The sequence below is a fragment of the Bos javanicus genome, chromosome 3, assembly GCF_032452875.1.
Source record: "Bos javanicus breed banteng chromosome 3, ARS-OSU_banteng_1.0, whole genome shotgun sequence".
In the NCBI taxonomy this organism is placed as follows: domain Eukaryota; kingdom Metazoa; phylum Chordata; class Mammalia; order Artiodactyla; family Bovidae; genus Bos; species Bos javanicus.
This window is the reverse complement of record NC_083870.1, coordinates 25,890,383-25,917,430: the sequence shown is the minus strand read 5'-3', so window position 1 is coordinate 25,917,430 and position 27,048 is coordinate 25,890,383. Positions and strand designations below refer to the sequence as shown.

Genomic DNA, 27,048 nt, shown 5'->3' with positions numbered 1-27,048 from the left:
CTCCTTGCTCAGCATCAGAAGTTTTTTCCGACTTCAAAAGACACGTCGGAGGTAGGTTTGGGGGTTTCATTCTCCATTCCTGGAGAGAGACCTAAAGCAAAAATCCACAGAGAAGCAAAAGAAAAACAGGCCTGCGAGGGAGCGGAATAGAGATGGAAAAAACTTGGGTGAGAAGTTATGATAGGAATGGAGGAAAAGAGGGTAGCGGAAAGTAGAAAGAAAGGAGTCCTATCAACACCAAAGTTATGGGGTTGTCGACGCAGCCCCTGTCTATTGCGCCTGCGCAGTGCTACCTCCTTGGGCACCCCGGCAGCTTCCCGCCGCAGAAGATTTACTCGTCTCTCAGCAACCATTCACTCGAGGAGCCAATCAGAGGGCACCTTTCGCCCTGCCCGGGCCGTCAGCGCCCAGGCGGAAGGATCCTGTGGGCGCCGGCTCCGCCCCGCCCCGCCCCGCCCCGCCCCTTGCTCCCCCGGGAGGGCAGGCTAAGGGGCGGGGGTGGGGGCGGTGGCGGAGGGCGGGGGCGTGGTTAGGCCGTATAAGAACGGAGGGGGCGGCGGCAAGACGGCTCACTCAGTGCCGCTGCCCGGGGGCTGTAGTGACCGCGCCGCTCCTACTGGGGGGCTGCCCACGCCAAGGACCTGCCTCTGTGGTCTCCGCCGCCGCCCAGGTGAGTCCACGGCCCCGTCCTCTAAAGGTGCGAGGATGCACAGTCCCGGAGAGCCGCGCGCTCTGCCTTCGGTGGGGGGGTCTACCCCGGCCCAGCAAAGCTCTAGTCTTCGCCGAGCCTGGTGGGGGCGCGGGGCCGGAGGGGGAGGTGCGGACAGGTGCCGGGCCCCTATGCTCCCTTTCCCTCCCGCTCCCGCGACGTCACCCCCGCCCCCTAAACGGACCAACCCCGTGGGCCAGGCGAGACGCTCCGAGAGGGAGCTACAACTTTCCAGAGACTTCGGCTGGGGCTGGCAAACTTCAGCGAGTTCCTGCTGCGCGCGTCCCGCTGACTGCGCAGTGGCCGGGCGCGGGCCTGACGGCCGAAGAGTATGTGATGGGGGCCTTCGGCTCCTTCCCCGGTCCGATGGCGCCCGCGCCACCCCTGCCTCCCTTGCGGTCATTCGGGCTCGCCCCGGCGCTCCCGCGGGCGTGCATACCTCGGCCAACCGGTCAAGAGAGAATTCAAATGCGGCGGTTTCGGAAGGCGCAGTTAGGGACGCAGCGGTCGGTGACTCTATCTGGCCTGGGAGCCCGAGCCGGGTTTTGAAGGAGAGGGCGGAGATCCCTAACTTTTCCTGGGTTTTCACTAGACTGGGGACCCTGAGAGCCGCAAAGAGATCCAGTCGAGTGACTGGTGCGCTGCTCCTCTCTCGGAAACTCCTCGGGAATACTGCGTCGGTGATCTGGTTCCTCCCTTTGTAGGAGTGAAACTTGCTTAGCCTGTCTACTGAAAGCCACGGCCGTCAGTCAATTTAGCTAGCGGAGCCGCGGGCGGCTTAGAGGCACGGTGCCCGGGAGGTGTCGCAGTCCAGATCGCGGCGGTGGGAGGGAGTCGGACGAGGGGGACGAACCTGAAGAGATACAGGTTGGTAACCTGCACACCTAAAGGCCGAACACTTGCCGGAGAAAACAGAACGGAGCTACCTCGAAGGAAAGGGAGGATTTCCAGGGAAATGACTGGCGAGTTTCTCTGGAGAATGCGAGATGACCCCGGCTCACTGGAACCGACTGTTAGGGCTGGACCCCGCGGGAGGGATCCGCTCAGTTGCCTTGCCCCCCTACCCTTTCTTTTTTTTTTTTCTTTTTGTTCCGAAGGGAGGCTTCTGAAGGGTTGACTAAATCTTTGTCTTAGGTAGGGACCTGCTGTCATTGAAATGTCCATTTGTTTGTAATGGAGTTATAACATGCACATCGTGGAGTGTTGCAGGGCACTTATTACAGGAAGCCTTTGTAAAGACCGTGTAATCATTTGTATTGTGACAGTTGGTATTCAGGAGATTTGGTAGGTGGGATGGGAACCTGAAGCTCCCCAGGAAGTAAAGTGAAGATTATTAAATCCTCCTGAAGTAGGCTCCTGGCTTGGCCCAGCTGCCTGCAGCGGGTGGTGATGGTGGGGGTGGGATGTGAGTGGCCATTGTTGGCTACACTAACCTTTCAGCGTGAGTAACTTGGCAGGGAAGCCAGCTGGCTAGTGAGCCAGAGCTGTCAGGGGGGTAGGAGTGCTTACCAGGAATTGCGCCTTCTTAAATCCGCAGAGGTGTTATGGAGGGACTGAGTCCTGAACTGGAGACCCTGAGACCCTGCTATCCAAGGGGGTGGGGGTGGGCACTGGAAAACGCTGACTCTCTCCCTTTCAGGGAAGCTTGGAGGTGAGCCAGCAGGAGTTCTGCCCTTTGACATTCTTGTTTGTGAAGATAGAAAATTTAGTATCTCTGGAGTCAAGCTTTTACTTGAGATAACTCAAAGCTTGTGTCTTAAGGTATACGCACACCTTTAGAGTCCACTTATTCTCAATAAGAAGTTTTTGGAAAGCAGATTTGGGTATATTGTATATAATTGTTCAGGTAGCTGTGGATAACTTTAACATCAAAGTAAAAAAAACAACAACTTTTTTTTCTGCCTCTAAATTGTTACCCAAACAACAGTCCCAAATTTCCTAAGTTACTGTGTGTGCAGGGAATAAGCAGCAGCACTCTGAGTTTCTTCCACGATACCTATGTTGTATCCAGAGATTAAGCTGGGGCAATTGAAGGAAAGGATTGGCTGGCACTTGGCCTGTTTGTCAGAATGGCCATGATTTAGTCGAGTGCCCGGCTCTGCCTACTTAGCATCCTCAGCTCTCCTGGGAGTGCAAGTAGCCATCCGAATCACATCCTGAGTTGCAGCCGATCCCCGGCCCCACCCCCACCCCCAGCAGTGCCCCACTGAGTCTGCGTCGTCCTGTTCAAAGCCAGGCTGGCTTGTACACATTGAGCACTGCCCATCAGAACACAGAAGTCTTCACACTTACGAGAGTCTGAGGAACTGCCTGGCAGTAAAGATAACTTCCTGTGGACTATAGCGTCCTTGTTCTCCCAGTGCCAGAAACTTGGCACATTCGATACAAAATTAGAAAATGTCATGATTTTTTCAGCTGCTCAATTATGTAGTACCCTTGTCTGGATTTTCATCTTTGATATGTTATGTGTATGGTGTCAGTCCCTAAAGAATGACAAGCCAAGAACAGTGAACGGATGTGGTAAACCCTTTCAGTGTTACCAAGAAAACATCTTGTAGATACCCAGGACTAGTTTCATGAGTTAAGTTAAACCTGTGATGATGTGTTTGGGTTTCTCAGTCTCTGTGTTTGGGTTTCCCAGACTCTAGGCTGCATCTTGTTGTTATGGGATGGGGGCGGGACTTAAAGGGAAGCAACGCAGAATCTGAGGTGTTTCTTGCGATAAAACATTACTCGGGTTAGATAAGGTCCATTGCTTTTGTGTGTTGTCACTGAGGTAAACAAGACAACATAGAAAAATGCTTTCTGCCATCTTGGTGTTTTGACTGTAACATGTTAAATAAATTGGCATAAGCAATATTGTGATGAAGCCAACACCTCTGTGTTTCAAGAAACGCTTATGTGTTTAAAGCCATTTGGGTACAGCAGTAGTGCTGATCTGTGATGCTTCCGGAGCTGCTGGTCTCGAGCTTTTTTATCCTTTCACTACATGATTAATGAGGAAGTCAATTTTGGAGTTTAAATTGTTTAGAGGAATTCTAAATGGGAATGGCATCTTTGTATAGCCCAACTGTGTAAAGAAGCCTTATGAATTGTTTAGAATTCATAGATTTTGTGCAGCTGGGCCCTGTAGCCTGTTCTAGAACTGTTTGCAGAACCTCTTGGAACAATAGGGGAAAACAAATGTGAAGAAATAATTGCTGACGTTAAGCAACTCTCCACGTAGGATGTTTTTTAGTCTCGGAGCCTTTGGGAGTCTTGGTCACCCAACTGTATAAAGTGTTTATTTCTTGGATAACAGTGACTGAGTCTGTAAGTGGTTAAGTGCTTCCGAGGCAGGCATCTGTGCCAGGTGCCAAGGAGGCCAAGGGAATGGTATGTGAAAAGGCCCGTGGAAATGCTCTGGATGCAAATGGAGCTGGGCCAGCCTCAGAATGTCCTCAGGCACTCGGATTCTGCTGATTTGTTGCAGCCACTCGCATGTGAGCCCCAGGAAGGCAGGAGTCTGTGCTCATTGCTGAATGCCGGGTGCCAGGCCTGCGTGCCTGTTAACTAGGTCCACTGCCACTCCTCCAGAGAGGGAAGCACCTTTCAGGGGATGGTGTCCTGGTGGGCCAAGGTGCTGGAACACATTTTTGGATCGAAAGCTGCAGGCCCAAAATGCTGGGTGGCTTCGGGGCCTCTTAAAAACAGAGGCCTCCAGGGTGTAGGTTTGGAGCCCATGGGCAGTGACGACTAATTGGCTGACAGCTGGAAGTCCTCAGGCCGAGCTCCAGAACCCACTCCCTTCAAGCTCTTCCTCTCTGCCCATCCACCCAGCACAGCCTCACAGTGCTCACTCAGCCTTTCTCTCCATGTTCACTCGGCTGCTTGATCTGCTGAGTCTTTCTCTTTTTGAACTTTTTGTTTCCCGCTGCCATCGCTGACCTGGTTTCGGTCTGCAGACCGCTGCTTCATGAGAGCGGCAGCCCAGAGCCCCTCTCTCCCTCCGGCCAGCTCTCCACCCACCACCTCCAGCACCTTCACAAACCTCATAGGAACTACGCCTCCCTCTAGAAGACTGGCTTCTTCTGGGACCTGTACCTTTCCACCTTCCATTCGTTCCTGACCCCCCTTCCTAACTGCCCTCCCTTACCTCATGGAACACACAAATATTTGAACAAGCTAATGCTCCTCCTCCTTCCCCATATTCTGTTTTGACCTAGTTCTGGACCCTTCTCAGAAACTTATGTTCTTACCCCACCTGGTGATGCCCGTATCCCATCCCCTCCTCATCAGTACTTCTTTTCAGTTCTACCTTGTACCTTATTTTCTGTTTTTTTTTTTTTTTTTCCCCAAACCTGATCTTAACGTTGGATGAGCACAGAAAATTCCACATCTGTCTCTATATTCACTCCCTGTAAACGCATTTTGAGAAGAAAATTATCCATGAACCTTGAACTAACTGCTCCCACCATCTCGTATCAGCATCGTAAGCGTTTCTCGCCCTGTGTAGTCCTTACTAGAATGGGAGCAGGGGTGATCCTTGCCTGGAATGCCACCCCATTCCCCCAGACATGCCCTGTTTATCCCTGACCCATGCTTGTGATGATTGAGGGTGTCAGTACCACCACAGCCAACTGACTGTGCGTGGGCTTGGCCAGCCCTGGGAAGGGTGCTGATCCAGACACAGAGATGAACTGGGTGCTGCCTGGGCACCTGCTGTGTGACCAGGTGCTGGCCTGAGGGTGTTGGATGAGGCATGGGCACTTCTGCTGTCTCCCATGCCCAACCCCTTTGTTATCTTCATCCTCCTCCACTCCCCCCACCCCCTCCCCCGCCTCTGAAGCCACCTTAGTTGTGAGGACACCTGGGTTCTGGCCCTGGAAGCACCACTATCTCTTCAGATTTGACCTCTTTAGTTTCTTCATTGTAAGAAGGACAATAGAGATATGAATCACGATTACATTCCTAGTAGTCACATTACAATAAACAGGTGAAAAAAAAATTATTTAACCCGTCATGTCAAATACTATCTTTTCAATGTGTAATCAGTATAAAAATATGAATGGGTTATTTTACTTTTCCCCCTTGTACGCAGTGCTTGAAATCCAGTGTATATTTTATGTAGACAGCACATCTCAGTTTGGACTTGTCCCATTTCAGGTGCCCGACGGCTTGTGGTGCATTATCGGGTGGCACAGATCCAGGCCATCTGCAAGAAATGTTTCATTCTCAAATCCTGATTCTCTGTGTGTGGGAGTCAAGAGTTAATAACAGGAGGTTTTAGAGAAGGAGTGTGAGCTAGAATCTAAGCTCTGTGAGGGCAGATATCTTGGTCTCTTGCTTCCTCACGGATTGTACGCTCCTAGAGCAGTGCTCGGAATGCTGTAGGCACTCTGATATCCGAAAGAATGAAAGGAAGCTCAGTCATTGTGGCCTATCTAATCATTCACTGTGTGTGTCAAACCTGACACTGAAATACAGGATGTTTGAGTCCCAGTCCTGCACTCGTTCTCTTGTTTTTCTATAGTTTCCTAGGGAATAATCATAATGTTATAGAATTTCAAAGAATTGCAGGTAAAAATCTTCTGAGACTGGCTGGGGAGCGGGAATCCAAAATTTAATTAGTCAACAATTAAAACTTGAAAATGGGAGAAGAAATAGCTGTTATGTAAAAGGTGTCTACAAGATGCCTGATAACAGCAACACATGATGCTGTTTGATGCTACTTGGTAAATGCTCATTTGATGACAAGCATCCCAGTGAGCCATAATGCACGGTCGGGCTCACACAATGGGGGACACCAAAGACAAGGGGGTGGTTTGGCCATTGGTGCAGAAATAGACATCACTCCATGGTCTCATTGCTTCACTTAAATCCTATCCCTTCAGTCCCTCCCTGCCTCCCCATCCTCCCACCTAATAAATTTCTGTTCTTAGCAGTATCAGAGGGGCCACTGAGCCTGGTGGTCTTTGCTCTGGCTGCCACCATGCTCAGTACCTGGAGGTCAGATACCTGCTATGCGAGTTAACTCTGCAGGGAAGGATCTGTGCAAAACTAAAACCGGCATGGAACTGTATATGTAACTCATGGAAATGAAGGCAGCTCCTGCTAGGTATCAGTGAAGGGGGTGTATGTATTCAGAGTCAGAGAAGTGCTGTGGTGCATTTGAGCAATTGAGAGTTGATTGTCCCTTTGCTGATAAGGCCCAAGTATGCTGTTTGTGATGAGATGGGGCTTTTAGCTGACTGAGTTGTCCTTTTAGACAACTGACAACTGTTCAAAGCTCTGAACCAGAAAGTTAGATGGTAAAGTAGCTTGTGGACATAACCGTTGATAAAACCTGGAAGCTCTCAGCCCTTAAACCCTATGGATTGTATGTAAACTTGTTCATCTTTACTGTAAGGTCTCCTTGGAATCGTCCTATTTTCTCAGCCTAGTCAATGTCTGAAACTGTGGGACCGGCTCTGGGGAATCTCTTTAAATGAGTTCAGACCAGTAACATCTCTGCTTTAGAAAGAGGCATTTTGTAGGAGGGAGGGAGGTACCCAGTAGCAACAAGGATTATTTCCAGTTCCAGTTGTGTATGTAGTATAATCATGCTGACACCTTGGAAACATCAAGGCTTCTATGCCTCTCTCCCTTCCAAAGATATCTATGTTCTGATCTTGTTAATATTTGCATTTGCCACGATTCAGGGTATTCCTTTAAGCACTTGAACTTCTGTGGTGTTCCTGTATAACATCTGGGCCAGTGTTTTGATTCTGTCTCATGCTGTTTTGCTGCCACAGCATGACTTCTTCCAGCGTTATCTCTCCAGCCACACTTGCTTAAGCATCCTATTTTGAAAGACAGGAGCGAGCTTTCTGTTCGGAGTCATCTTAGGGTGGGTGTCTGTGGGTGGGGCCCAGGCATTGATAGCTAGGAAAACTATATGTTGGCATCAGTGGGGAGGGGCGGCTGGTAGGTGCCTCTCTCCGGGAAAACCTGGGCAGAGTGAGGGGACACTTGCCTCTGTGCCTGCTTCCGCTTCCACCTGGGACACTCTTTGCCTTTGGCTCAGGCAGCATCACAGTCACAGTGGGAACTGAACCAAAATTTTTGACTCTAGTAAACATCAGAGCTAAATGGCCAGGAGGAGGCTGATAACTGAGAAAATAGATTGAGGCTTCTGGCTGAGTGTGCCGGGGCTGAATGAGAAAAGACCACCTGCTGATTTGTTGTATCACTGACCCGAGAACTGGGCATGGCTTTGAGGCAAGGGGCACTTTTTATTCTGACTGAGGTGGAGTGTGCCTGCGGGTGGTTGAGTAAGCAACTGTAAACGTTGTTGTTGTTCAGTTGCTCAGTTGTGTCCAACTCTTTGTGACGCCATGGACTGCAGCACCCAGGCTTCCCTGTCCTTCACCATCTTCCGGACTTTGTTCAAACTCATGTCCATTGAGTCAATGATGCCATCCAGCCATCTTGTCCTCTGTCTTCCCCTTTTCCTCCTGCCCTCATTCTTTCCCAGCATCAGGGTCTTTTCCAATGAGTCGGCTCTTCACATCAGGTGGCCAAAGTATTGGAGCTTCAGCTTCAACATCACAACTTCAGCTGTAAACATAATTTCTTGGAAAAAGTCAACAAAGAATGTATTTTCTTATACTTTTAATAAACAGGGCATTATTGTATCTGGTTCTGTTGCTCTGGGCTGTCTGCTAACGTAAACTCTTATTCCATGTACATAAACCACAGGTGTGCGTCTTGATTATCTGTGACTTTGTAGTGTGTTTTGGGGTGGTGGGAGAGTTTCCAGAATGTAGCTGCCTTGCAGGTGCTGGGCTCACCCGGAGGCCTGCCAAGGGGCTGGCAGACAGAAGGCTTCCTCAGGCTGCTCCCTGGTCCTAGATAACTTCGGCCTTCACCACCCTAGGAATTCAAGGAGTGAAGGAGGATTTCACTGCAGAAGACTAAATCCCTGTTGACCCTGGTTTTTCTGCTTTCTGCCCACTTATCTGCTGCAGCATATATCAAGTCCATGGTCATTCCAAGCGCATGACTCTCTTTCGAGGATAAAAGGTTGCCAGGGGTCAGACTACATGCTGATGGGAAAAGAGGCAGGTGTCCAGCCTTAGGTTCAATGTGCAGGCATTTGTCAGTCTATTCCAGGAGTTTCTGTTTTCAGGTGTGTTCCAGCTCTCCTTCCTGCATCAGCCCTTGGAGTCCTGGTCACTTCTTGCCAATTTGTCTACCTCCTCTCTGCAGCTCCAGTGGGGTTATCTGTTCTCAGATCCCATCAAATCGCCCTCTTGTCTGCAGGAAGTATCCTGTTCTATTGCTTCGTCAGCAGATTCACAGTCCTGATCTTCCAGTCACCAGAGCAACTCCCAAAGGCTGCTCCTTTATTCTGTGAGCAGAGCATGCACCTTAGCTGCAGATCCAGACCTGGATCAGCTCATTCTTAAAAGCTCCCTCCTGCGTTATTATTGTTTCCTCTTAATGCTCAGCAAGCTGACTGCCCCAGCTCCTTCCATTCTTGGCTTCCCTGTCCCTTCCTGACTTGCTTTCTCTGAAATCACCACCACTCCTGACCTGGCCAGCATCCTGGAGCTTCCTCAGAAGGGAGTATCCGAGGCCTTCACCTCTCAGCCATTGTTCCTTTACAACACTCATTCTCATGACTATTTAGCATGTCTGTACTTAGTTACGTTCAATTCTGGTGGCTCCCACCAGGCTGGATACACCCTCACATCTGTGATGCTTTTGAGGGCGAGAGTTCTGTGCTGACAATTGTTAGATACTTTGGTTCTAAAGACCTTGCTTTGCCAGTTGCTGTATGGTATTACTCCACCTAGGGGGCCTTAGCACTTCTGGCCAACTTCTTTCCCACCATCTTATTACAAAGCTTCATACCTTTCTTCTCTCTTTTCTTCTTATTGCCATCTTCTTCCTACAACTTCCTGAGCAACCAGCTTACCTTCAAATCCGTGCTCTGACCCCAGCATGTACGCCAAAGCTACCTGCCTCCCAGGAAGCCTCCTAAGTCCCATTTCTGTCTCTTCTGAGTGGTGTGTCCTTGGACAGTTAACACTGTGTAGTCTCTCTGTTCCCTAGCTTCCCCACCTTTAAAAGTAAGGAAATAGTATCTCCCTTGCAGGATTGTTTAAGGAATCAAACAGGTTGACCCAGATGAACTTCCAGCACTGTTTTGCTGCCTGTTTGTTGTTGTTGTTCAGTCGCTCAGTTGTGTCCAACTGTTTGTGACCCTGTGGGCTGCAGCTTGCCAGGCTTCCCTATCCTTCACTGTCTAGCGGAGTTTGTTTGAACTCATGTCCATTGAGTAGATGATGCCGTCTGTTTGGGACATTGCCAGATATTTGGTTTAGTGGCTCATAGGGCACCGACCTGGGGCCGTCTCTATAGGAAGAGCCCCTGAGGCTCTGCACCTCTTAGTACTGGCCACAGCATCTAAGCACATGGTAAAATTAAGCCAGTGAGGAAAGGATGTGGTTGAGAATTAGTTAAATGTTTCTGTTATGAAACAGCTGATGTGCAGGCACCCCTGCCGTGAGAACTGGGATTTCCTGCACCCTGGCAAGGGCTTCAGTTCACTGGTGCCTCTCTGAGGGGCACCTCTAAGCCACCGAATCCTGATTCACATCTTTTGCTCAGCTGGAGTCTGCGCTCAACCTGGCAGTGAAGGCTGGTTGACTGAAGCTTTGCTGTCTTTAGTGTAAATGGTGGTGATGAGGAGTGATGGGAAGACAAGGTGTCATGGTTAAATAGTTAGCAGAAGGCATCTTTCTCCCTTATTTGGATAAGACCAATAAAATTTATGTTTCAGAAAAGATCACTTTGGTAGCAGCAAGAACTGGTCATCCCAGTGTACATGTGGGTATGTAGCATGAGCTTACTGCCCTCTCCCCACCTGCCACTCACTACTGGCAGAACTCAACCTGCCTGGAATTTGCCACCAGTTCTGAGAGTCAGAACATTAGCTCCAGAGTTGAGGACCTGGGGTCAATTCACTTGATCTTTCCTGATCCTTATCCTTTGTGTGGGCTTCCCCGGTGGCTCAGATGGTAAAGAATCTGCCTGCCTGCAATGCAGGAGACTGGTGTTGGATCCCTGTGTCAGGAAGATCCCCTGGAAGAAGAAATGACAATCCACTCCTGTATTTTTGTCTGGAGAATTCCCCGGACAGAGGAGCCTGGTGGGCTACAGTCCATGGGGTCCATGCAGAGTCAGACACGACTGAATGACTTTCACTTTCATGTAGAGTGCTTGTACGGATTGATGGCCTTGGACATGGAGTGGCTTGTACTAAGTGCTCTTCTGTCTGCTTGTCCGCACACCTGTACACCTTCATTTTATAGGAAAAAAGAAATAGGCCCAGAGCTGTGGTTTCCATTCACTCAGCTAGATGAGGGAAGAGGTGGGATGGGATGTTATGATGTGTGTTGCTATCTACTTTCACTTCTATTTAAATTCTCTAGGATTTTATAAGCAAGGAAATAGTTCCTTTTTGCTTAAAGTGCCCTCGGTTGTCCACAGAGGAGGAGTTCATGTGGAACATGGCAGCCACGGGCACAAGGTTCCCCCCAGGGCCAGGAACCAGGGGTGGTGAGGGTCTTTGTTCCATATACACACACCTCCCCTGGACCCTGACAGCAGGCTTGGTCCACTGTCCACGGCCGAGTCTCTGACCCTGAGCTGGAAAGGGTCACGAGGAAGATCCAGACCGTTGAGTTAACACCTGGTTAACAGTATGAGGGCATGTTGTCGTCAAAGGAATGCTGAACAGTGTTTGAGTGTCTTTGTGTTCTGAGCCCACAGCGGGGTCCGGGACAGAGGCGCCGCTCAGTTGCCTGTGGGCTGGATGGAGAGGCTGCCACAGCCGAGAGCACCCTGATTCACACTGCAGTTTTTCCACAGAACCTTCTGGGACGTCCATGACAAATGTCGGGACCTAGACTTAAATACACACCATTCTTTAACTTCACAGATGGACCTCTCCACATGTGCTAGGACTCTGGGTACTTCTTCCTGTAATGCCGGGCGCACAGAGGAATCAGTGCTGATTTGACACTAGCCCTCGACCATAAGGCTTGAAAGTATTACGAGTGCTCTTAGCATTTGTCTCCAACCTGACCACCTGCCTGTCCTTCTGCTTGCCCTAAGTCCCATCATGCTTTCATAGTCTCTGTCACTCCTGTTTCTGGGGTCTAGATAAACTAGGGAGCAGGACTGAAAGTGAAAGTGAAGTTGCTCAGTCGTGTCCAACTCTTGGCGACTCCATGGACTATAGCCCACCAGGCTCCTCCGTCCATTGGATTCTCCAGGCAAGAGTACTGGAGTGGGTTGCCATTTCCTTCTCCAAGGGATCTTCCCGACCCAGGGATCGAACCCGGGTTTCCCACATTGCAGGCAAATGCTTTACCCTCTGAACCACCAGGACTGGAAATAGCTTTTTTTTTTTTTTCTTTTCAGTGAAGGCTCAGAGTGGTTTTCAGATCCAACTGCCTTGAGTGTGCCAGGCAGTGGGAAACAAAGATAAGTTAGACATCCTCTTGTCCTCAGGGAGCTTGGTCTCATCTTCGGGCTTTAGTTCATCTTTTCCTCTTACCTTGTGCTGCCGTCTCTGCAAAGCTGTTTTCCACTCATGTGTGTATTTTATCCTGCTGCTTCAGCCAGATGCTAAAAGAAAAGGGAATTTAAGGGTACCTAAGATAGTTGTTCATCATGAGACAAACTTTAGAAGATTAAGTAGCTTAAACTGAGCAGGCAACTGCTCATCCTCATTTGTGCCTGAAAAGGTGCCTTAAAATCAATGAGATATCATGGTTGCCAGCTTTCCCAATTTCTATTGAGCAAATTCAATGAATCTGCTTCTCAGGCAGTAAAAGGGCAGTAAAAAGACAGTAAAGATAGTAAGAAGACAGTAAAAAGTACTTTAGTTTGAATTTACCAGGCTTCAAATTATTTTGTGTTCTGTTTACTATTTTGTTAATTCTGCTAATTAGAATTTGCCTTTAACCAGGGCCTTTCATGAGTTGAGACTGTTTCAAGTAATTCTCTTATATGGGGATTATATCAGTGTTGATCTCTAGTAGTTAAAATCTACTGTGACACAAAGTTCTGGTGTGTAATCTAAGCACTGGGGCCTATGACTTAGATTTATTCTAGTAATCCCACGTTTGTCTAAGTAACTTGTAAATGTGCTTTGGTATTTGAAATTGTTTGGCGGGATGAGGGAAAATGAAGGATTTATTTCTAATAGGCATCGTTAACTTATTTGGGACACTTCTCATAAGCTAAACCACAAACACAAACACAACCTAAATTTGAGCTTTCAGTAGCTTCAAGAGCTTCTCCAGATCTAAGTCATGGTAAATCGAGAGAATTAAAAACTATACCATGGGGACTTTCCTAGCGTTCTAGTAGTTAAGACTCTGTTTCCACTGCAGGGGGCATGGGTTCAGTTCCTGGTGGGGGAACTAAGATCCTGCATAACAAGCAGCATGGCCAAATAATTAAATAAATAAAAGCTATTTTTAAAATGATGTTTCTATCTGCAACAAACAGAGAAAACCTCAGGCTTCACGACTGAATCTAAAGAGTAACTAAATGGACAAATGTGTATAGACCAATTCAAGGCTAGCAAAAAAAAAAAAAAACCAACTATACCATGGACTTAGCATATGTCCCACACTGTGCTTTTATATAGACTGTTTTTTTTTCTGAGAATTAACTCCATTATTCATATATGTGTCAGAAGTTGTTGACATGGAAGATGCCAACCATAGGCATCTTGGGTTCCTGAAAAAGTGTTTATTGCATTTATTAAGGTTCTTGCAACTGCAAGCAATAATCAGCAGCACCATGAGGATAGCTGCTGTTGTTGTTCCATCGCTCAGTTGTGTCCAACTCTTTGACTCTATGGACTGCAGCACGCCAGGCTTCCCTGTCCTTCACTCTCTCCTGGAGTTTGCTCAAATTCATGTCCACTGAGTCAGTTGATGCTATCTAATGATCTCATCCTCTGTTGCCCTCTTCTCCTCTTTCTCTCAATCTTTCCCAACGTCAGAGTCTTTTCCAGAGTCGGCTCTTTGCACCACGTGGCCAAAGTGTTGGAGCTTCAGCTTCAGCATTTAAGGTTGATTTCCTTTAAGACTGACTGGATTGATCTCCTTGCATTCCAAAAGATTCTCGAGTCTTCTCCAGCACCACAATTTGAAAGCATCAATTCTTTAACACTCAGCCTTCTTTATGGTCCAACTCACATATAGCTATAGACATACAGCTCTCTCACTATAGCTATGTGTATAGACATAGCTATAGTACATCTGAAATGGGAAATAGTAATTCTTGTGAAACTACAGAAGACATTTTTGTATGTTAAATAGAATGACACTAGATGAGTTTTTTTTTTTTTTTGTAAAAGACCCACAATGGACGTCTTCTTTTAGACAACACATAAGTAGAAAATTGCATAATAGCCCTTCCAGATCAGAACTGTCCCTCCTCCTCATCCTGCCTGTCTAGAGATCAGTTTTTAGGCTGAAAGTGGGGGAAGCTTCTAAGTGCATTTGGTGTTGATACATGGGTATGGGGATAGTGGGATGGGCTTCAAGGAAAGGAATTAAAGAGAATAAACAAGGTAGCAGATTAGAAGTTTCATAGGGGAGAGATTTTGGAACATGGCTCATAAGATTTTAACTTTTTTCAATTAATATATATGTAAGTTCCAAATTCAAAAGAAATAAAACAAGTTTTCTTTGTACCCTAGCCTGGAAGTGGTATTTGATGTAAGCTGAGCTTATGTATCCTTTCAGGGATTTTTGATTGTATAAGCATAGACTTGTGCCTTTCCACACACAGTTTCAGACTTGATTTTTTATTAATCTTCATAAGCATTTCATATTCATACAGATAGAGCTACCACCATTCTTAGGGACAACTGCATGCATTTGTATCCTGTTGTATAGATGCATCAAGTCATTTAACCTTCTTTACTGATGAGTATTTGTAGCTTTATAAATAATGCTTCAGTGAATATCCTTGTGCATACTTGCAAGTATACTCATAGGATAAAATCCAGGGTAGACTTCCCAGAAGTAGAATTGCATGCCAAAGAACAGGTCCACTTAAAATTGAGAGTCCCCCATTTTTCCTCAGAGGGAACCCATGGGCAGTGTACCAAAAGTGTCTGCTTATTGGTCTTTGCTAGTCTGATAGATAAAACTGATACATGAAGTCTAAATTTGCCCATCCCTTAAGGTAAGGTTGAATATGTTATAGGTGTCTGAGCCACTGTTATATCCTCTGCCCTTTCTTTTATCTTGGGGTTCTAGTATTTCTGATGCATGAGAGCTCCTTATTTGTTAAGGAAGTGAGTACTTTGTCTAATATTATGAGTATTTTCCTACTTTTGTCTTCTCACTTCTTTATAGTGTTTTCACCTATAGATATTTTAATTTTTATATAGGCAAATGCATCAATTTTTGTGACTGCTGTGTGATTTAGAAAGGAATACCTATTCTGTGTAAATTTACATAAATTTCATGTTTTTTCTAGTACTCTTAGGGCTTCATCTTTTTTACACTAGAAGATGAAGTCTTTGATTCATCTTCTGGATCTTAGATTGACACAAGCAAAGAGGCATCTTATTTTTTAAATCTAAATAACTATCCAAATGTCTCAATTTTCCCTTTTCTATTTTGAATGCCTTCTTTATTATACGGTAAATCCCCTTATGTACTAGATTTTCCTTCTGATTTTTAAAAATTCTGTTTTATAAATTTGTCCATCTTTGTGTGTCAGTACTATGCTGTTTCAATTTTTGTGGCTTCATATCTCCTACCAGGCTAGTAGACCTCTTTCCATTTTTTCATAACTTTTTTGACTGTTCTGCCCCTCCTCCCATTAGAACCTTACAAATTTTCAGTCTAAAATAGATTCTAACTTTGAATCTATGGCAAGTTCAGAGATTTAAAAATATATGAACATTTTCATGCATATGTACTCCCGCACCTTCCCACTGCTCCCCACCCCCTGCCCCCTGCCTCGCCAACCAAGAACAAGTGATAGCTTTCCTCATATTCTCCCAGGTCTAAGATGTCCTAGTTCTAATGTTAAGAGTCACTGTTCTGGAGGTGGAACAGTCCTGACTTTAACTCTAGATGACTTTTTTTTTTTTTTTAAACAAGTCCTTAAAAGTGAGGACAAAAGTGATTCCTACACCTATTCACCTCTACAGCATTATTGAGTTTCTTCCTGGAGGTTTTCTTAAAATTAATTGTTCCTCCTTTTCCAAGTACTGATTGAATCTCAGCTCCTGTGTTGCTGTGACTTCTCATGCCCATATCAGAAATACGAACCTTGGAAACACACTAAGATCTGATACACAGTGTAAAGCAAGTTGTGTGTTTATAGGTAAGTCAGCGTACCTGGCAGAAATCTGTGTCACCAAATCATAATTTAGCAGGGTGTCGAAGCAGAGCTGGAGCCATGATTTTCTATAGTCATTTGGACTTAATTGTGTGGTGTCCTGCACAGTTGGCACAAGTGTACTTCATGCTCTGCCCATCATCATTAAAGGGGCCACAAAGAACCAAGTGTACATAAGAGCATGTTAAAGAGAGATCTCTACTGTCCCAAATTTGACTTGAAGCCAAAGGCCAGCCACAGTAAACGTCAAATATTTCATCACAAATTTCAGTTGGTATTGATAGCATAATCTAGATAGCCCAGGGCTTTCTAACAGTGTCCAAACAGGTTTGCAGGGAAAGTTTCATCTTCCCTTTGACAAGTATGCTTCAGCAACAAGCAGAAGGGCACCCATCCTCCACCGGTCTTCCTGGACTCTACTCTGATCACATGATCATCCACCTTCCCACTGCCAACCAGGAAGTTCAGTCCCCTAACCTCCCTACGAAAGGGAGCCTGTGATCTGACTTGAGGAGAGAGGCGCATGATGGCCAGATTGGACAACTCACCAGGTTCTTGACTGCCTGCTGCCTTCTACCGCAGTGGAGCTCTCTTGTGGCCTTTCTGCTGGCTCATATCCCTGCCCCATAAATGAGCTTTCCTGTTTGCCCCAGTCAACTGACACTTCTTTCTTCTGCCTTCATATTACATTTTCTTTCTCATACTGAGATGTCATGTTCTCACTCTCCTTCTTGCTGGCCAGCTCCTGGAAAGCTGCTTGTCTTGGTGTGTCCATTAGTGCCCCCAACACAGACCGACAGCCGTGCCATCAATCTGAGCTCTGCATATAAGGCAAGGGCCCCGGGCACCACCAGCACAGGACCGAAAACCCAAGTTGGAAGCCCAGGACTACGCGTGCTGGGTGTGCTTGCAAAGGCAGCAGCTTCCAGTCAGTGAAGCTGCAGGTCCTTGGGATGGATTTTGTGTATGTAGCAAGTCAGAGAAGTGAAGCGGGTGGCAGACCTCTCTGTTTGCTGTGAAGTCTGAGGACAGCACCTCAGTCTCTTCCATCCATCTAGCTAATGCGTGACCCATGTGGAGCCACGGCACCTGGACTTTCTAATATATCTGTTTTTGTCATTCCACATCAGAATTTCCAGGGATCTGTTGTTTTGCTTTCTGAACAGTATAACTTAGTTGCAAGTTGCCAGGGTAACTTTGTGGCTCTAGCAGGCGATGTTGGAGAAGCATGCTTTTCTCCTAGTGCATACATGCTCTGCTGTGTCCAACTCTGCAACCCCATGGACTGAAGCCTTCCAGGCTCTTCTGTCCATGCGATTGCCTAGGCAAGAATACTGGAGTGTGTTGCCATTTCTTTCTCCAGGGGATCTTCCCCACCCAGGAATTGAACCTGCGTCTCCTGTGGCTCCTGCATTGGCCGGTGGATGGATTCTTTACCACTGAGCCACCTGGGAAACCTTTTTCTCCTAGTACTGAGTGCTAACTTTGTTTTCCTTGGGTAGGTTGAAGGGATTCTTTTTCAAAATAGAGTTGAAAAATCACACTTCCCTGAGGAGGTTTCCCACATCCTGGGTGGGGCCTCCTTGCTGGGTCAGCAGTTCCAGTACTTAGGTGACCTAACCCTTTTCTTACTCAGGAATCTTGTCTTTCAGACAGTTTCTTGGCCCAGCCCTGGATGACAGGAGTGTTTGTTACAGGGCTGACGGGTCCTGAAGGTGAAGAGGGTACCAGCATACTTGATTCTAGCAGGACTAAGCCTAAAGTTGAGAATCCATCTATTCATGGAAGGAAGAAATCTTCTTTTGTGGCTCCTGTGTTCTGTGTTGGCATTGTGGCCTGTGTGTCAGCCAGCTCAGGATGTAGATAGGGAGCCAAAAACAGGAGAGGCAAAATTAGCAAAACCTATAGACCCTCTGTTGAATGATGCTGTGTTTTGGTTATTTGGTTTAGTAAGTTTGTCTGCTTGCCCTCACACACAAATTCTACCCCCACCCTACCTTCATGAAGACAAAATGGGCAAAACAAACACACCGCATAGAAAACAAAATGCTCAAGTTGTCGGATTGGTACAGGGTAAGCTGATGTGTATTTTGACCTCACTCCACGCGGACACCGTTCTAGACGTGTTTAACTCATTTAATCCTCACCATAGCACCCGACAGCAGGTACCACTTGGCAGTAAGGAGGATGTTCAGAGAGAAACCAGCCTCGTTTCTGAGTCCCCAGAGCTGCTTTGACACAGAGAAGTGAACCCTAACTCTGTTTCTCCCCCCTCCCTTTCAGTTTCCCTGGCAACAACATCCCCCAAGATGGCCGAGGAGAGCAGCAGTACCAGGGACTGCGTGTCCTTCAGCGTGCTCACCTGGGACCAGGTGAGCCGTCTGCACGAGGTCCTGACTGAGGTGGTGCCCATCCATGGCCGAGGCAACTTCCCCACCTTGGAGATCACACTCAAGGACATCGTGCAGACTGTCCGTGGCCGGCTGGAGGAGGCAGGCATCAAAGTGCAGGATATCCGGCTGAACGGCTCTGCGGCTGGCCATGTCCTGGTCAAAGACAATGGGTTGGGTTGCAAAGACCTGGACCTCATCTTTCACGTGGCTCTTCCCACAGAGGCCGAGTTTCAGCTGGTCAGGGATGTGGTGCTGTGCTCTCTCCTGAACTTCCTGCCGGAGGGCGTGAATAAGCTCAAGATCAGCCCCACGACCCTGAAGGAGGCGTACGTCCAGAAGCTGGTGAAGGTGTGCACAGACGCTGACCGCTGGAGCCTCATCTCCCTCTCCAACAAGAACGGGCGCAACGTGGAGCTCAAGTTCGTTGACTCCATCCGGCGCCAGTTTGAGTTCAGCGTGGACTCGTTCCAGATCATTCTGGACTCCCTGCTTTTCTTCTACGACTGCTCTGGCCATCCCCTGTCCGAGCATCTGCACCCCACGGTCATTGGGGAGAGCGTGTATGGGGACTTCGAGGAAGCCCTGGACCACCTGCAGAACAGACTCATCGCCACCAAAAACCCCGAGGAGATCCGGGGCGGGGGGCTGCTCAAGTACAGCAACCTCCTGGTGCGGGACTTCCGGCCCACCGACCAGGATGAGATCAAGACCCTGGAGCGCTACATGTGCTCCCGGTTCTTCATCGATTTCCCCGACATCCTTGAGCAGCAGAGGAAGCTGGAGACCTACCTGCAGAACCACTTCGCCGAGGAGGAGAGGAGCAAGTACGACTACCTCATGACCCTGCGCAGGGTGGTCAACGAGAGCACCGTGTGCCTCATGGGCCATGAGCGCAGGCAGACCTTGAACCTCATCTCCCTGCTGGCCCTGCGCGTGCTGGCCGAGCAGAACATCATCCCCAACGCCAGCACCGTCACGTGCTACTACCAGCCTGCTCCCTACGTCAGCGACGGCAACTTCAGCAACTACTACGCGGCCCACCCCCCACTCACCTACAGCCAGCCCTACCCCACCTGGCTGCCCTGTAACTAACCTTGAGACCTGAGGGTTTCCACAGGGGGGAACCCCCCACCCCCACCCCGGGCAGGGCAAGGCTCAGGTAGGGGAGCCTCCTTCTAGATGTAGGTGTTTGGCTTTTAAAGCAGAACTCAGCTCTGATTCGGCTTTTTTTTTTTTTTTTTTTCTTTGTGTGCCCATTGGAATGGGTCTCCAGTGTATCATGAGCCAAGGGACCTGCTATTCCAGTGCCACTTTGGAAAATGCTAAAGGAAGTATGACCTCTCCACATTTTTCCAAAACAGACACTAACACGCCACATCCTGAACGTCTGAGCTCCGGGCAGTTGTTGAGATTGGGAAGCACGTGGGCAGTGCAGGAGGAGCCTCAGTTGCTGGGTTCCTCACTGGAGCCTAGGGGAGGCGATGTCAGCCCTCACTTGGAATTCTCAGCACTTAACATGAAAGTCGTGCGGATGGTCTTATTTTCTTCTATCTGTTTTAGTCAGGCAGAAAAACTGATAAACATGAGGGTGCTCTTGTGGCTTAATTTTTTGTTCAAGGGGCTAAATTGCTTATGTTTATTCTCTGTCAGCAGAGCTGAGGATTTGTCTCAATAAACCAAAGCCGATAGCTGGAGAATTTATGATCTGGTTGGATATGGTTTATGGTTTAGATGCTATGCTATCTCGAGGAATTGTGAGGTATTGCTGAGAGAAAAAAAAAAATGACCTTGAAATGTAACTTGAAAAACAAAATAAAATATGCAACATAACGTTAAGTAGAATTGTGGTGGTGGGGGGGGGGTGATTGTAAATAGGAAACGTGAATGTTCAATCTTTCTTTTCTTAAGTAAGGAATTCTTGTTGAATGACACTTGCCCCTGCTTATCAGCTCATCGCTTTTGTTTTGCTCTTCCCAAGACGAAGGATGGTGCCGAGTCTAGAGTCATTGCAGTAACTGACATGAGGGGCTTCCCATGTTTTAATTGGAAACCCATTCTGGTCACATTCCAAGTATGACTGGCTGTTTTTTTCTGGAGTACTCTGGCTGATTTTTGTTTTTGTTTTCTTTTCAAAAAATAGTGGTTTCCTTCTCCAGGCTTTTTGGACAGCAGGTGAACACAGGAACGTCAGTAGATCCGAGTGACCTGTGGAGCGTTCCGCACGTGTGTGGACTGTGCTGCTCACACAAGCACCAGGTACTCAGAACCTGGTTTGAAATTGCTTTAGATTTGCACCTGCTGTCCCTGTGCTGCATGGGAGGTGGACACTCCTTCCACTGGTGGGGCCTCGTGTATGTGCGAGCCCCCAAGGCACCTCGAGAGGATTATTTCTGGTGTATTTGGGAAGAATTGAGAGAATGAAAAAGAATCTTCCTTACGCTGGTAGATTGACTGTACTTGTTTATACTCGCACTTTAGAAGGAAAACAGTGTTATTCTCTAGTCTGAAGCAAGCTTAGTAAATGGGAGAGTTCTAGGCCACTGTTGCTTTCCCAGTAGGTTTAGATAAGGGACTTTGTGTTTTGAGACTTTTTGTGGGATCTCTTAGAAAGCATCACTTTAGGGTATCAAGGGCAGAGAAACGCCATAGTGCCAGCCAGCTTGGTTTCTTAAGTGATTTAATCAAATCCATACTCCTGATTTTGATGTTTTCCTGTGGCCATAAGAATCCCAAGCCCTGAGTGATTGTTTTCTCCTTGCTTGAAGCAATGAAGTTACAATAATGTTTAGTAGAAAAGGAGTGGTTTACCTTTTTCTAAAGATTATATTTTCAGGGTTTTTTTGTTCTTGTTGTTGTTCTGGAATGTGATGTCTTGGTCCTCTAGAAAGCAGATCAAGTGTGACTGAAACCCAGGGCTTAGTTGGTATCCCTGTTGTGGACAAGGCGAATAGAAGCCACTTCTTAGTGTAACTAGCTCCTGTTACCTGTGAGCTGATAGTTACAGTTGACTCTGCTGGCTTTGAGTCAAGACTGGTTCTGCATGGAGGGGGCCCTGGGGTGCTTCAGTGTTAAAAAGGGCAGTGAAGAGTGAACCCCAGCTTTAAAAACTATGTGATCATCCACAACCTTAAAAGGCTGCCATTGTGGTCAGATGGCAACATGTTTACACAAAGATAACAGATCTGTTTAACCAAAGCTTTGAAATATGATGAAGCCGCCAACATAAGCACTTGCTCACAGAAGTCAGTATTGCTTCTACTGGAAGAAGGCTCATGGATCAGGGTAACCAGGGTCCAGATGAAGATGGGGTCAGAACTGCATCAAGTAATTAAATTTCCAGTTTGACCTTGGAGTTCTTTCTACTTCCTTTTTTTTTTTTTTTTCCCCTGTCTGGTACTAATCCTTTTAGGATGAAGGGAGGCACAGAAGTTGCTAGAAATCTCAAGCCCCTGAGTTCTTTACCACCACTGCAGGATGGCCCTTCACCTGAAGTTCTTGGTCAGCCCGGCCATTTTGAAGTTGGAGTGTAGACCTGTGTTCTAGAACCACCAGGGTAAAAAAATGCACTCTCTGAAGCTGCACTCGCAAACACCTCCTGGGTTAGCGGTGTCTCTACCTGCTCTAGGAGCCTCTGGCCTGCCTCAGGATAAACCAGGTAACCTTGAATTTCAAGTGTCTGGAAATTCTAGCTGGAACCTGCCTTTTGTGCTGCTCACACAAGCACCAGGTACTCAGAACCTGTACTGAGTCCAGTGGTTCCTCTTCTTTGTGTATTGAGTAATGTGAAACTTGGCAGTGGCCAAGGGCACCACAGTTCAAGAGCAAGTTCTAATATAAACGCAAGCAGCCTCACTTTTGCTTCAGGGCTCCGAGCAGTTTTCTGATGCTTTCTGCAGGCATGCAGCTTGTTAGCCCAGCCTGCTTCTTGGAGTCAGGTTGAGCAGCCGCAGGATTAAAGCAGTACCTATCCCCCCTTGTGTTGGCAGAACAGGACACATCAAATTCCTGGCCTTGAGCTTCATCTCACCTTTAAATCTTCCCTTGGCAGTGAGACGCTATTCCTCACTCCATAATTTCAGCTCTGAAACCAAACTACATCACTGACACCTTCAGATCAGGGTTCCTGCTGACTGCATGTGGGAGGTGGCATGGCTCACAGCTGGGACCTGGCAGATGGAGAGAGGTGGGTAGGTAAGATGCTAGGTTCCTAATATGTGGTAACAGATGTGGTTTGGCATTCAAGGTTTGTTTTTGTTTCTTTCCCCCAGTTTGACTTTTTTTTACCCCCTGGGGATTAGAGTCACAGGAGAGCTGTGTGTTAACCTGTGTTTTGTGGTGATGCATTAGTAATCAAATTGCTAAAAGCCCAGATCTTCTTGTCCTTCACCCTCTCTGCTGGCACTGGCCCATTGCCTTCACAGTAGATTAGAACTAGTACTGCCTTGTGAACTTTGAGAAATAGTGCCACTCAAAAGCGACTTCCTAACTTGAGGAACACCTCCTTTTTAGTTAACTTTCTGGTCCCGGTGCCTTGTTTTAGGATGCAGCTGGATTCTGAGCTCAAACTTCCTCTTCCAGAGAACAAATGTAGTTGTGAGCAGAGACCCTGATGCTCCCCAGGGAAGTTGCTTCCTGGGTATGTGACTTGGGCTCCACACTGGGGAAGAACCATTGGTGTGGACTCTGTGAGGTGAAAGAGCTTCTAGTTACCAAGGCTGGATTTGAATTTTTCATCTGGCAGAGACCAGAATGTCACAGCTGACTTTGGAACATACTCTGGTTCGGCCAGTTCCATTCAGAGCACCGAGGGAGGGGTGTATAGCAGGGGATATATTTTAAAAGACCAGGCAACCTTTCAGGATTATTTGTGGAGACTTCCAAGGTGAGGATCAGGAAAGAAAATGCTTTTTTGTGAGGTCAAGTTCTAAATCTTGTTTACTATCACTTAAAAAATAGTTTTAAGTGGAAGCAAAAGAAATTGCTTAGTTTTGCCTGGGCTAGTGGGAGTTGGTGTAAATCGTCAAGTGTGTTTGCATACAAAGGTGAGAAGACCATCCACTAAAGAGGAAGTCGTTAAATAATATGGATCTCTGGGCATTTTAAAACTCAAGCCATCTGGTCTTTTTTTTTTTTTTTAGTGAATTTAAAAAAATTGCTGCTTTAGGAAAATTAAGTCTTTATCCATTAATTTCCAAATTACTATAGATGAAAAGATACAAATTAGACTAAATTGAAAGCTTTTTGTTATTCTGTACTTGCATAACCTTTCCAATGTTAATTTCCGAGGTTGTGTGAGGTTTCCTCTTTGGTGTAATGGCCACTGACCTTCTCATGGGATGCAGGTGAAATCACTTGTCAACGCAAAATGTGTTAGAACTTGATGAAATAAAGCTTTGAGTTTGAGAAATAAAGATTTATTTGAAAAGACCATGTCAGCTTTGCTCATTTCTTTGTGTCTCCTGGATGGTGAACTTATTTTACGTTTCAGGAAGTATGTAGCATGGTGGTGAGTGCTTATCAACATGATCAGCCTTGGATACTTGTCTGAAAGATGATGCTTTCTCTAGGGGAAGGGATGTGTGGTTACGTTTGGGGGCTGTAGCTCCTTCAATATTTGGATTTCAACTAAGCTTTGTTATCGATCACAGCATCTCTATTACAGCTAACAGGTGGTGAAATCCACCTTCAATGGCATCTTGTTTGATTCAGTGCTAAAGGCTCGGTTGTCTGGAGTTTGACTTTGGCCCCAGACCTGTTTCAGTAAGAACCAAATCAACCTCAGCTGTACTAGATACCAGTGCTATCATGGTTTCTTCACATTTGAAAAGTGTAGAAGTGATGGAGTGATAACATGAGTGGTTGTCTTTGTGTAAAATCCTTCATCCCCTTCTCTTCAACCTGCCTCTTGCTGCTCCTTCTTAAACCTTCCAGTCTGAGGATGAGAATTCTCTGGAGTCCATTATGTGTGGTCCTCCCAGATCACTGCTTTGGCTTGTTTATCTAATGACCCTTTCTCGGAAGCCCTGACTCCCAGCTGCACCATCCCTGTTGCCTCCTCACCCTCCCCTTCATCTCGGCGCTGTCAACACTGAATCAGTGGCGTCTTAGTTGGAGAAGACTCTTGAGAGTCCCTTGGACTGCAAGGAGATCCAACAAGTCCATTCTGAAGGAGATAAGCCCTGGGAATTCTTTGGAAGGACTAAAGCTGAAACTCCAGTACTTTGGCCACCTCATGCGAAGAGTTGACTCATTGGAAAAGACTCTGATGCTGGGAGGGATTGGGGGCAGGAGGAGAAGGGGACGACAGAGGATGAGATGGCTGGATGGCATCACTGACTCGGTGGACATGCATTTGAGTGAACTCTGGGAGTTGGTGATGGACAGGGAGGCCTGGCGTGCTGCTATTCATGGGGTCGCAAAGAGTCGGACACGACTGAGTGATTGAACTGAACTGAACTGAAGACTACCTCCATTCTAGCTACCAATGCACCCTGGCTGGACTTGGTCTGGGCCTCGAACTGCTCGTGAGGCTTAGAGTGACTTTCCCTCTGCTCCCTCCTTGGCCACAGGCATCAGGATCCGTCAAAGAGCAATTTTACACTCTTCTGTTTGCTTACCAGCCAGCACCAGGATCCTTTTCCTCCTCGTTTGCACTGAGTGTTCCTTCTGAAATGTTTGGCACTGCCTCCACCTCTCGCCTGGTTTATTTCATGAGTCAGGTCATTGGTCTCCCCTCCATTTTTCTTGACTCATCCAAGGGCTGTTTCTAAAACAGACTTGCCTTTGCTCCTCCCAGACATTAAAACCTGCTTAAGGTTCTGCTGTGCCAGGATGGGAGAGTCCCTCACCTTGTATACAAGCCAGCTTCAGCCTTGTATCAGTACCTCCTCTGCTGAGCAGGCCTCCCTCTGGTCCCAGAGCCCCTGAATTCAGCTGAGCTTTCGAACCTTCCTGGCTTCCCAGGCCACCTTCCCCCGCTTCTGTTTCTACTCGCTTACTTACTGGGTTACATTAGTTCTTCACCTGAATTGTGAACACCTGCTTGTTTCGTTTCCTCCGGCCTTCCTCCCACACAACTGGCAGAGATTGAACCTGTGCAAATGTTGAACTTCGCTTTTTTTTTTTTTTTTGCCCCTAGAGGAGTTGAACTTGGGCCACTAGCAACCAGGAGGCTGAATCCTGGATACCAACATGGATGTGTTATCATGCCTCATTCTCATGCCAGGAGACATTTGAGTCCAGGCATCGTCCAGACCAATATTTACACACACAGCAACTGATGTGGACAGTGGTGGTGCTCAGTTCTCTGGAATGAGTAGTTATCTCCTGAATGCTGTAACTCCGTTGACCACAAGCTCTCGACCTAAACAAGGTCAATACTTACCGGCTGCAAACTTCACACTCCGCTATTTTCTTCCTAACTCCCCACCCACCTAATATCCCCCACAGACTTTTTCCCCTATGGTGTTTTAGTAGAACTCCTGAATCACCTCTGAGGGTAATTCCTCAGCATTGGAAGACTGCTCCCATGGCCACCCAGGATCTCCAGGAGCACACTTGAAATTAGTGGGCAGTTTTCCTCCTTCACTCCTTCCAAGGAGTGACTTGGCTGGAAGAGTCACTTACTTGAAATTGAGGATTAGCATTTGCTGGAAGATGCTAAGAGCATTAACAACACCTGAGAGGGTTTATCCTGTGCCTCAGGGAGAAGCACAGGCAACTGTGACACGCCCTCTATTAAACCTTCATCCTCTCAAAAGGCCTGCCCCTCCTTGTGCACAGGATGCCGAGAAGCAAGTCAAGGTGGGACTTAGTAAAGAGGTGGAAAGCACCAAGGTGAGTGGTCCCCCACCTCCCAAAAGCTAAGGGGGAATTGGTCAAGTGACTTCCTGCCCTGAGTGACAGCGCCAGAGCTGGGCCCACAGTGCTGGCTTCCTGCCTCCCAGGGCTGTGTCCCCCTCCCGAGGGTGAATGCTGTCTGGAAGAATGTGCTGGCCGGGCAGATGAACCACATGTCTCTTAGCTGCTTGATCGGCATCCCTCTCTTGAGCAGATGGCTGTGAGGGCCACCAGAAAGCCACAGAAGCTGGGCCATGGTGGGAGGCTAGGTTTCATGCCTGGGAAGGTGATTCCGCACCTGGCTAGGAGCAAGCTGGCTCACCTATTCTGGCCACGGCTGCGTCACAGGTCTGTTTCATCAGAGTCACCACTCAGGCTGCCTTTTCCTGTAGGAAGTGTCTTCCAAGGGGTCCCAGGGGAAAGCATGAGAAGCAAGTGTCACCTGCCTTCTTTCAGACGCCTTACCTGGGAAGGAGGGCTCTGAAGTTGTACTCTGTGTGTGTGTGTGTGTGTGTGAGACAGGCAGAGATGGAGACAGACAACAGAACAGTGAGTCTCCTAAACAATTTGCATCTGTTTGATATGCGTAGTGTCTTGAGTTTTTGCTCAAGGGGTCTATTGGAAGCTAAAGCCATGAAAAAATGGAATGACTGTTGCTCACATTTGACCAAGGCTTTAGTGTTTACCATATTA

General features: G+C 47.4%; 1 protein-coding gene across 2 annotated transcripts; it reads left to right on the top strand.

Moving 5' to 3' along the window:
• Positions 1-586: 586 nt before the first annotated feature.
• TENT5C (terminal nucleotidyltransferase 5C) lies at positions 587-23,943 on the top strand. 2 transcript variants are annotated; one of them, XM_061409780.1, is made up of 2 exons: positions 587-670; positions 18,407-23,943. In XM_061409780.1, the coding sequence occupies exon 2, from the start codon at positions 18,433-18,435 to the stop codon at positions 19,606-19,608; it is 1,176 nt and encodes a 391-aa protein (XP_061265764.1). In that variant the 5' UTR covers positions 587-670; positions 18,407-18,432; the 3' UTR covers positions 19,609-23,943. The 2 variants fall into 2 exon arrangements, with proteins under 2 accessions (XP_061265764.1, XP_061265775.1); XM_061409791.1 differs by lacking the exon at positions 587-670 and adding an exon at positions 1,495-1,576.
• Positions 23,944-27,048: the final 3,105 nt, after the last annotated feature.

What these genes read in the sequence shown, in the direction of transcription:
- TENT5C (XM_061409780.1), top strand. Translation starts at nt 18,433, where the DNA reads ATGGCCGAGGAGAGCAGCAGTACCAGGGACTGCGTGTCCTTCAGCGTG.